Genomic DNA, 12,392 nt, shown 5'->3' with positions numbered 1-12,392 from the left:
ATAATATGTGAAAGTTGAGGGTTAAATTTGTTATTATACTTATTTTTTAACTGTCACGTCAGCTTGTCATTTGTGATTTTAACGAGAGCGATCAAAATGATCAAATTATGTAACGTGAGTGCTTAAATTATATATATTTTATTTTAAATGCCTAAAATAAAATTTTACTATAATTGAGTGATTATTAGCTTACCCCTAAAAAAATCATAATTTAATTTATCCTCATCATTATTACTCAATTTTTGCTTATATTTTCTTGACTTAATTCCAGTATCAATTTTTTTTTTTTTTGGGTTTGTTTTAGCATTATATTGAAGTATTAAAGATCATATAAACATATGGGTGCCATAAATGTGTTGTGCTTAACAACTGCGTGTGTAGTAGCATTGCAATTTTTATTAACCCGAAGCAAAGATATATTTTATTGACAAAGTTACCACACTATACTTACATATATATTATATGTAAACTCACTCAGCTTTTCATCAAGTCCTCTAAATCTCGTACGCCATTCCAACCCTTAGAAGTCTGGTTTGTGGTATCATCATCACTTTCTCCCCTTGACTGAAGTTTCTCCTCAGAAACTTATAGCCATAATCCACAATCATCCTCTTTGTGTAGGAAGAATTGGGTTTAGCCATCACTTCAGCTTCTCCTAGGAGGTAAATAATTCCTTCATCCTTTGCTTTCTGAACAAACTGAATCTCTTCTTCAGCCCCCGGTATGGGTGGTGCTGCTGATATGATCCCACTCGACGAGTTATTTGATTTGGCCACATTGAATGACTGGATGGAGGCTGAGGAACGATGACATTGGTTGAGCTGGTTCAGTGTTTCCTCCACAAAAACAGCCCTTCTACTACTTCCTTTGTCTTTTCCTTGATTTGCTAGAATATTGGAGCTCTGGGGCGAGTTCTCTACAGCTGCGGCCTCTCCTTCAGCCATGAAATATTCATGACGAATGAATTCCTTCAACTTCTCAACCAGTTGTTGCTCAAACTCTACAGGTGTTCCCATGAAATCCTTATAACCATATCTTACAACACAACGGAACATTCGATACTCTCTTGGCTCCACATGTCTGAAGAGAAAACGCTCCTCTAGTGTTACCTTGCTGATTGGAAGTTTCTTAATGGAGACAAAGACTAGAACTGAATGGATAGAAGGAATGCTGGAAATGAAATGAGGAAATATGGGAGGTATGCCTTGAACCAACTCCGAGTACAAAAGACCGATTCCTGGTACCCGGTTTATCCTTGGATCTTCCACCAGTTGCTTAATGTATTCCTTTGAAACCTTATTGTTGAGCTCAAATTCGTATCTTTTTTGGTGCACGTAGTGCCATATTCCCATGATTGTCATTAGGATAAGTGAGAAGACCAGTGGAAGGTAGCCACCTTCAACGAATTTATACAAGACTGATGAGAGATATATGGTCTCTATAGTGCCGAAGAACACACAGAAGAGAGCAATCCATAATATGTTTGTCTTCCATATAACAAGCATGATAAGTGTAACCATACATGTTGTGATCACCATTACAGCTACAACAGCAATTCCTGTAAACCGAAGAGAAATGAAGTGTTATCCTTGATATTAATTTCACTTAACTACAACTCATATACCCAAATAAGCTTCAGAATAAAATTTTAAGTTTTGCATTTCAAATTTTTTGAAATTTGGGTTACGAGCTTAATTACCATATGCGTGACCGATATTTTCTGTGGTTCTGAACCCAACGGTGACTGCAACACAGGCAATCATGAGCATGTAGTTGACTTCTGGTATATAAACCTGCCCCTCATACTCAGTGGAGGTGTGGACCACCTTAACTCTTGGAAAACATCCCAGTGTTAACGACTGAGAGATAATTGAAAATGCTCCTGATATCATAGCTTGGCTTGCAATGATGGAAGCAGCTACAGCTACCACAAATGTTGGCCAATAGATTGGATCTACATAATATCCAAATAAAATACATTGTTCATAACAAAACTTGTTTTCGAAGCATCCCTTTTCATACTCGTCTTAACAAAAGATGTTTACCTGGAATAGATTTGTAGAAAGTGTCCCCAACGTGTTCAGGGTGTTTTGTGAGGTAGGCAGCTTGGCCACTATATACAGTAAGTAAAGCAGGCAAGGTAATAGTGGAGAAACTAATCTGCAGATCCATGCACAAACAAATGTTGAATAACATATATGTACAATAGTTTCCTATCAAACCATCCTATTTTCCACGGGTTGCGTGAAGTAAATAACTTACTTGAACTGCTCGAACATTGAAGTGACCCAGATCAGCAAACATAGCCTCAGTTCCTATTGTCAAATGTCCATAGAATTTAGACATAAAAGGGAAGGGTATCAAAATGACAAAAAGAAATGAAGTAAAAGCTGGAAGCACTCACCTGTAATGCAAAGTACTACTCCTCCAAGTGATATCCACCCGTCCTTACCGCGTCTTTTGAAGTAATCCACTATATACAACGGATTAAACGCACGTAATACACCCCAATCATATGTGAAGAGGTTGTACAAACCAATGCCACTTAGCAAGGTAAACCACAGGCATATGACTGGGGCAAATGAATATCCCACTTTGTCAGTTCCAAATCGTTGAACGCAGAACAGGATGACCAGAATTGCCACAGAAATTCCCACCACAGCGTCTGAATATTATTCAATCATTTCACGTCAATACGTGTATTTATGCAGGCAAAAAATGGTTGAAGAAGTAAGAGTTATACCTTGCCCCAAGGAATCGATGCCACCAACCGCAGAAAGAACTGTGGAAAAGAAAGAATATTATATTAATGTAAATGAGTTATAAGCAAATGGTTAATAAACGCACTGTCTTGATTGAGTCGATGGTAGTGACAAATTGTGAGCAGATATGTAGGGAATACCTGAGATAGATGGGGTCAAAACCCCATCACCTATAACCATTGAAGTCGCAAGGATAGTGACCACGAAAATAGTAAGTTTGGCTTTTAAACTGTTCTCCATCTTTCCTCTAATTTTATATGCTCGATTCAGCTGGCTGGATGGAGTGTCCAACTGGTAGTTAGACAGCTCTCTATCCTCCGGTTGTTGATTCGGAAGTAAGCTCAGTTTCACATGTCGGCACAACAAAGAATACAGCGCAAACGTTCCACCTGATCAATCATATAAATTAAGTATGGTAGATAGCGCTGACCGCGTAGCTAGGTAGGAATAACTCTATTTAATTTTACCTTCACCGTTGTCATTGGCTCTCAAGACGAGGAATGCATACTTAAAAAAAGGGATTAGAACTATGGAGTAGATGATGAGGGAAAGAACCGCAATAAGGTTATCTTGGTGACCAATACCGTCAGTGAAAGTACTGGCGTATACATAAAGTGGAGATGTTCCAATATCTCCGTATATCACTCCAATAGACTGAAATGCTAAACTCAACGTCCTCATCCAATCCACCTATACAAAATTACATAAAGTAAACAAAAGTTTGTAGGTTTAGGCAATAAATAAATGAGTGTAGTCCGGAGCGACAACCTTGGAATGGGGGGACTTGGTTGAAGAAAATGAAAGTCTGCCAGCCTCCAAATTGAGAGAATCCACACGGTGCAGCTTGGCCCACGAGAACTTTCGTTCTTTTAGTCGGTTTTTATCAGCTTCTGCTACTGCCATCTCTATCTCCTCACCTTTCTCCACATTCTCGGCCATACCTGGTTTGTTCTCTTCCATAAGTTGCGATGACGGTGAGAAATGAAGTGAAGGGTAGGCAATTTATTTATAGGCATTAAGGTCAAACGATCTGGATTCAAGCTTAACTTAATTAATGGATTTATAATTTAATTTATGAATGAATGGCATAATGCAACATGTGAACAGCATTAAAAAAATTATTTTTATTTATTTTAATAGTTCACTTCTGTAAAAAATTATTTACAAATAGGAAAATTCTTTTTTTTTAAAACTTAAATAGGGATTTTAATTTCTAAGTTATCTCAATTTTATACCTTGATTTCCATCTTGGCATAGAAGTTAATTTGGAGTTTTTCTCTTTAGCATTTCTTTTTTTTTTTGGAATATTTTATTATTTTGGTTAAAAAAGTAAAACTATCATTTAATAATGCAATAAGATAATATAAAATAAGTTGGTACTACCTTATGAATTTACATAGTGAAAACGGAGGCTACAAATTTTTTTATATCCATGTAAAATTAATATGATTTTATGATTAATGTTTTATAAACGTGTTTAAATATTAATTATATATAAAATTATATGGACATAAATAGATTTCTTTTCAATAAAATAAATTCCATTCAAACATTTTTGTTAGAGAAAATTAGTAAAACTCAATAATATATGCTAGGTCTAAAATAAAAATATGATAAATTAATGTTCTTTTTCCTTCTCTTTCCAAATAAATGTACAACGTTAGACATATTATTTTAATAAATTAGTGTTGGAAGTATGTCCTATGTTGTACCTTTAGGCTAGGAAGGGAAGATTATGTTATCATAGGATCTATTAAAATGGCTTTCATAGAAGAAATTAAGTTATAGGAACATGATAACATTGAACAGTAGTATTCTTACTTATTTGATGAAGGGTAAGTTTTCCATATGAAATTAAAATATTTCAGAAACTTTTTAGGGTATATATATATATATATATATATATTATATCCACCTTTTAAAAGAAATTTTATGTTGATGGGCTAATATTTAGGGTTCAAATATCCTCTTCTCCAATAAGAAAAAACAAGTAAAAATGGGGAGCAATAAGGAAAAGTCAAATTTAAATTTCAAGGAGAACCAAATAATATTAAAATAATGCTGACTTTTCATCACCAACGTGGCCTATGTCATTGAAAGTGAGATGGAATGAGAAAAACTAATATATTGTCCTGCATTATTGCAATAATTCTTCTTTTTCTCAATACCACTACAAGACAAATACAGCTGAAATTCTCAATCAACCTATTCTGCTCACTTAATTAAAAATATTTATAATTTAATTATTCAAATTTGTTCATTTAAACTATTAAATTATTTAAAATTTTCTTTAAAAAAAATAAAACTTTACCAGTGAGCTCTAAGTCACAATTCAACGATCGGTACGGTAGATCAACACCGATCAATAAGTAGAAGAATATATTTTATATCCAAGTTGATCTGACAATTAGTATCAAAGATTGGAAAAAAAGCTGTTTGACTTTTGATTCGTAAATTCGTGACGTCTAAAGTCGTTTTATCAAAAAAACTAAACTATAGAAGAGAAGGAGAAAGAGAGTCCACATAACATTAATTTTAATAACTCAATGACTTAAACGAAACTTTTGATAATTTAATAATCAAATAGTAATTTTTTAATTAAGTGATTAAAACGAAAATTTACTCACAATTTAATGACTAATAATGTAAATTACTTTTTTCCACTTTGCTTGAGAATTCAATAAGTTTAGTAACCTAAAAAAAATCATTTAATTCACCATCTTGATGGCGAATGACATTGACTTCTTAAAAATTACAAAATAAAAAATGTAAAGTCAACTGAAGAAGTACGAAATTGTTGGAAGGTGCTGGGCAGTTTCCTCACGGGTTCATATCATTTTTTTTTTTTTGAAATCAATAAATTTTTTATAGTGATTAATATAAAAATCGAACATCAATAATGATCATGAATCGTAAAGAAAGAGAAAGAAAAAAACACACAAATTTTACATAAAAATTTTTTTGAGAAAAACCACATGTAGTGAAGGAGAAAAATTCACTAACTATTGAATTCGAACTTCAAACAAGAAATATATCGAAGGGTTAGTGCTAGGTTAGCCGAAAATCAAAGTTTATCATAAGCTTAGTCTAAACTTCCTAAAAAATTAGTCTTTTATGATTACATTGGCAATAATCCAGCAAAAGGAGGATTATTCAAAGCAGGTTCAATGAACAACGGGGATGAAATAGTCGTTCGGTGGTTTGGGCACCCTATCTTTAGAGATAAAGATGGGCGTGAACTTTTTGTACGTCATATGAATCCATCTGATTCAGAAGATAAGAACTTGCATCAGTATCTCAATTTCAATTTAAACATGGGTTTGATTTATACTCCATGTTCTGAGAAATATTTACCATCTAAAAAGCCGAAAAAACGGAGTGTTTGTCTAAAGAAATGCATTGAGAAAGGGCAGATGTATAGAACCTTTCAACGAGATAGTGCTTTTTCAACTCTCTCAAAATGGAATCTATTCCAAACGTATATACCAAGTTTTCTTTCTTCGGCAAGGTACAAATATCTAAATTTGATATTTTTAGATACTTTTTCAGACGTATTGTCGATACTAAGTAGCAGTTAAAAATTTGTATCAATATCTAAAAAATTGTATCAGTCGAATGACACAAGAGGAGAGACAATTACGTCTATTTATAGGTTTAAAAATCTTATTTTAATCAAAGTCTAATAGAAGCAATGCAGTATGGTTGAAACACCTTATTCAAATCAATATTAAATAAAATAATTATACTTATATATGGATTCTACTTGCACCGTCGGCTCTCGGCCTTCACCCCATAGATCCTCCTTTCTTGCTATTTTTTTAACAGGAATATGAGTCACACAACTCTAACAATTATTTATTTTATTACTAGTATTCTTTAAAACTTAATTTAGTAATTTATCCTAATTAAAAACATATTTTTGTTTAGATTATTAAATTACTTCGTATACCTCGGGCCTCGCATATTTTTTTATCCTTGAACACGGATTTAATATAATTATTTAACTTAATACATTTCTCTTAATTGTTTAATTAATAAAATATCTTATTACATTATTGATATATTGCTGACAAAATTGTAAAAAGTGTGGAACAACCAACATAAATTAATTCTACAATGATTATTATTTAATTTTATGATTTAATTTTTATTTTTCAAACGGTATAACTTTGAAAATATATTTTAATACATAAATATAATATTTTAAAATTTATTTTAATACCATGTGTATCTTAATAAAAATTTTCCATAATATTTAAAACATTATAAATATATCATATTTTAAATAATTTATATACATAATACACCTGTGCATCATGTCAGTAAAAAGAAAAAAACTAGTTTACAAATATATGTGAGTTCAAAGAAATTTTAAAACTTGAATAATTTTATATTGATATTGGTGCTATACATTAACCCAAATGTTTGAAAACCTTTTAACCAAATTTGAAATTTATAAATATATAATGGTGAATTACAATAATAAAGTAAAGCTTGAACAATAAGCACAACTTACGCTACTCGAACTTAAATCATACATGGGGTGGTAAACACCATTAACCATTAAACCATCACATGTGGTTCAAAATTTGAAACTTTACTTGAATAATTATGCATTGATATTAATGTTATACATTAGCCTCTTCATTACCATTTTTATGGCACCTTATTTCATTTAATTTATTTCCCTTTCTCAGCGATCACAAGTTTGCATTTGGAGCATTTTATTATTTTCTTAAAATATGTTATAAATTTTATATTTTTAAAATTTAAAATTTAGTTTTAGTATTTTTATTTTTAGGATTTTAGTCTTTCTACATTTTAGATTTTAAAATTTAAGTTTAACTGTTAACACTATTAAAATTATTTTGTTAAATTCATATTTATTATAAATTTTTTAATTACATGACTAACAAGTGAATTTTTTTTACTTTAAAATGTCGCATTAATAGATTTAACAAAAAAAGAAATGTTAATAGTTAAATTTGAAATTTAAAATCTGAAAAATAAAATGATTAAAATTTTAAAATTAAAATTAAAATAATAAGTAGTAAATACTAAATTTATGAAGAATATAAAGACTTATGGTACAATTTAACCATTTATTTTTTAATTAGGATTAAAATTCCTTCTCCAAATTTAGGAAAAAGTACTGGGAGGCTTACATCTTCTGGATACAGAAAATAATAATAATTTAGTTCAATAATTCCACAAATATAAAGTATGGACGCCAAACTCAATTTTTAATGTTTTTTATCTAGTCATTTTTTATTTATAGGGTGGCAGTACAAATCCTCGTTTTTGTTATATACACTTTCCAATCCAACGGTAGAAAATCTTTTATGGGTTAAGACTGAAGAGGTGGTTGAGGTGTACAAGCAAAAGAATATGCCAAGGATAAAAAAGGAGGTTACCCACGGCAGCCAGATTTGATGGTGTAAAGGAATCATTACTTTATGCAAATTTAAATCAGAATGGCTAATTACATCATGCTTACTCAAAATTAGTTCCATTCTAGAATGGCTAATTACATAATGCTTACTCAAAATTAGTTCCATTCTAAATATTGTTGGAATAGAAACGAACGGAAAGATTAAATGCAAAATAATGTCATGAGTAAAGTAAGGAGAAAATTAATATATGATATTTGTTAACACGATTAAGATGCAACGGTCTTACGTTTATAGAACCTTGCTCAGTGAATGATTTTATTCAACAGTTATTTGGATCACTTATCGGTTTTGTAACACCTTTTACCCGATCCAGCCGTCGAACTAACAAATACAAAACATTTTCAAACATTTATAGTTCAAAAATCTTAAATAGATATCAATTCATCACATATGAGCAATTATATCATGTAGTTTAATCAATTTTGGGTTAATATCGAGCTTACGAAAGCTTAAAACCAACCCGACAACAAATAGGGATCAAATTGAAACTAAAACAAAAAGATGGAAAAAATCTGTAAACAAGAGTCACATGGCCATGTCCCCTAACCGTGTGGAGATGCTAAAGCCATGTGAGATAGGACACACAGTCATGTAGGCAAACCATGCAACAAACTGATGCCGTGTGGGGTTGGAGTTACACGGCCGTTTACACTCACCAAGGTCGTGTGAGTCAATAGTGTAAACATTCAAAAATATGTCACACGGTCGTGTTGTTGGGCCATGTAACAGACTGTGACCATGTGCACCAAAAATCAACCAAATCCTACAGGCCATACAATCGTGTCTTAAGCTGTGTAAGGCACACAGTCGTGTGTACCTAAAATTACCTTCCAAAACAAGCTATTCAACCTACATACACTTAGGAAACAAGCAACTATTCAAACCACATCCAATCCAATTCAAAAGTATCAAAATCAAACCAAAATCATCATTTATAACAACCAACCCAAATGCCTAGCCAGTATGTCACAGTTGGCACCTCAATTAACAAATTAAAAACCAACCAAAGACCACATTCATACCAACCTAATAAACCTACAATGGCACTTTCAGTATTACCAAATCGAGCATCAAATAACCATTCAAACAATCTCATGTTTTAAGCATCAAACTTACCAATTCATTTCCAATACATAACCTAAGCATACCATCCACCATTCCATAACTAAGTATCAACCAAACCACATCACATAGCACAACATTTCTCAACCATTAAATCATAAGACATATGAACCAAACTACCTGACAAGACATCAACATGATTATTTCCATCACATACATATACATCTATATACATAATCTCCAAAATGCCAACGAAATACAAAATGATCATTTTAACCACAAGACATCCTAGGTACATACCAAGACCAAAATGATCACATCACCAACACTTGAGTTTGCGATTGCTACTAGATGATGAGTCGATGGTCGAGTCGTTAAGTACCTAACCTACGCACAGGAAAATAAAATCTTACGCTGAATACAACTCAATGGCATTTCTATAATCTGAATATAAAAACAAAACATAATACATTTAAAATGCTCAAGTTAAAATTAAATGATGCTATACAATTAATACGCCAAATGTGCAAGTTCATATATTCAATGATCATTTCAAATACATTTACTAATATTGATGTCGAAACCTTTTTTTTGAAATTGACTTATTATTATTATTATTTTAAATAAACAAAGATGAAGTTGCCACCAACCCTTTTTATTAGGTGTGATTGGATCACCTCGAAATTTGATCATTTTAATAATAGGTTAGATTTACTAAAACAATAATTTTTGGTCTACGAAATCTAGGAAATGGTTTCGGGAGTCAGTTACGTATGAGGAAGGATTAACACCCTCATAACACCTAAAATTGGTACCTAGTTGATTACTTGATGTCTTAGTGTCGAGAATTGAGAATTCAAAGAAAATTTAAGATACGATCATTTCTTTGCATGATGTTATTTGATGACGCCTAAATTAAATTTTAATGAGGTTTTCTTATTTCGGGTCGATCAAGACGAAAAGCCATGTCCCGTAAGTTGGGGCACAAAATCTTGAATTCTTGAAAATAAGTACGCTCATCATTTAATTATTAACTAAACCTTATGCATTTTCATTTTAAATGGGATATTCGATTACTTCGGTTCGAGGAGAAAGTCATACTCCGTAAGTTAGGAGCACGACCCCTCGAATTCCCTAAATAAAGAACATTGCCTCGGTCTTAAATTATTTCTTATGTGTTTGAGCAGAAAAACATATGAATGTATGCAAAAATATTTACAATACACGATGATGGCAAAATTATGACATTAACAAAATAACAACATAAATAATAAAATAAAATGACAATAATATAACGAATACAATAATAAGAAATTATTATTATTATTATTCAATTAATAATACTATATAATAATGATAATTGTAGTAGGCCCAATTTGCCAGGGCCCAAAACCAAATAAATAAAACCAATAAATAAATAAATAATCCAAATTACCAAGTCCATTTACAAGACCCAATGGCCCAAAATAATAAAAAAAACCCTAAGGCCCAACAAGCCTACAACCTAAACAGAAAAAGAAACCCTAGCCTCCTAATCTCTGCCACCATCAACCACTCCTTTGCCGTTGCCACCTCTGCCACCACCAACTACGCCAACCACTCCCTGCAAATGAGAGCAAACACGCATCAAACAGCAAAAAAATAGTAAAAATAATATATAAAAATCGGCTATAAATGTCGAATCTAAATGTATTGTAAAGGGGGGGATTTTTCTTGAAATACAAAAAGAGATTCAAGCACAAAAAGAGCAAAAAGCAAAGTAGATAAAAAAAACTAGAAACGTGCGAAAGGTCATTTTTTATTTTCTTTATTTTCGTTTTTTAAAACTGTTTATATTCAAGTTTTTTTATTTCCCTTTGTTTTAAAAATAAACTAAATATATATAATATATAATATATAAAAAAAAAAGAAACGGAAACTTACTTGGGCGTCCGACCACTGTACAAGGCGGAGGCGCGGCGGAGCCATGACGGCCCCCTTCGCCAGATTCTAGGCTTCTCCAGAGAGGGGGAGAGAGTTTTTAGTTTTTTTTTCTAAAACAGGGGTTAACTAATTTTTTTGTCAAAAAATTTATATATATATATATATATATAGGCCAGCAAAACGACGCCGTTTTGGCCTGACCCGCGCGCCGACCCGACCCGCTCCGCAGGATCCGTGTGTTTTTAAACGAAAGGCCTATTTGCACGTTTGACCCTTTCATCTTTTTTATTGTTTATAATTGAGTTTTTTTTTTAATTTGCCTTGGAATTTCTTTCAGATTTCAATTTGGTCCACCTTAAAGCTGTGCGTTTTGGAGGGACGGGATTATTGCCTATTTGGTCCCTCCTTGTTATTTGCGCGTTCAACTTGGTCCCTTGCCTTTTTATTTGTTTTTTATTTGCCCCAAATTTCTGTTTTAAAGTTCAATTTAGTCCTTTTTGTTATTTTTGCTATTTTATTATTAAATTAATTAATGTAATATTATTATTACTATTATTATTTTCCTTATATATATTTTGTGTTTCTACTTTTATATTTTTACTATTTTTATTTATCCGTTTAAATACATAGTTATTATTTCTTGGTGCTTTAGTATTTAAAATGTCTTCATTTTATCGTATTTTTTATAATTTTTATTTTCATTTCATTTCTAGATTTTTATTTATTTATTTTATTATTATTATCATTATTAAACTGTTTTACTTAATATTTCTTTATTTATTCATTTATGTGTCCATTATTATTTTTTAAATGTTTAATTTTTATTTGTTTATTTACTTATTATTATATATATAATTGGTTTGTATTTTTTATTACTTTTTACTTATTTTTGTTTTTACTCGTATTATTTTTATTTACATTATCGTATTTATTATTCCGTTATGCATATTAACACCATACTTCAAAAGGAAATACACGTCGTTCAAATTTTTATAATAAAGAAAATTTCCAAAATAAGGCAATGTTCGGTATTTAGAAATGCGAGAAGTCGTGCCCTAACTTACTGGGTTTCAATTTTTTCTCATTGAACCTAAATGACCGAATATCCTTTTAAAATTAAAATACGTGAGTATTAGAATAAAAAATAAAAGAAAAGTTTATTATCGAGGATTCAAGGTGTTGTATCCTAACT

The 12,392-nt window shown here is 31.3% G+C and overlaps 1 protein-coding gene across 1 annotated transcript; it reads right to left on the bottom strand.

Annotated features, from left to right (window-relative positions):
- Positions 1-356: 356 nt before the first annotated feature.
- Positions 357-3,746, bottom strand: LOC105786058 (potassium transporter 5). Its single transcript, XM_012612321.2, has 9 exons — positions 3,531-3,746; positions 3,230-3,452; positions 2,903-3,151; positions 2,744-2,782; positions 2,405-2,665; positions 2,263-2,315; positions 2,046-2,160; positions 1,700-1,954; positions 357-1,558 (listed from the first exon to the last, which is right to left on the bottom strand). Exons 1-9 carry the CDS (start codon positions 3,720-3,722, stop codon positions 495-497), a joined length of 2,451 nt encoding a protein of 816 aa, XP_012467775.1. The 5' UTR covers positions 3,723-3,746; the 3' UTR covers positions 357-494.
- Between the last annotated feature and the right edge of the window lie 8,646 nt (positions 3,747-12,392).

Source organism: Gossypium raimondii, chromosome 1 (genome assembly GCF_025698545.1).
Source record: "Gossypium raimondii isolate GPD5lz chromosome 1, ASM2569854v1, whole genome shotgun sequence".
Classification (NCBI taxonomy): domain Eukaryota; kingdom Viridiplantae; phylum Streptophyta; class Magnoliopsida; order Malvales; family Malvaceae; genus Gossypium; species Gossypium raimondii.
This window is presented reverse-complemented; position numbering and strand designations above follow the sequence as displayed.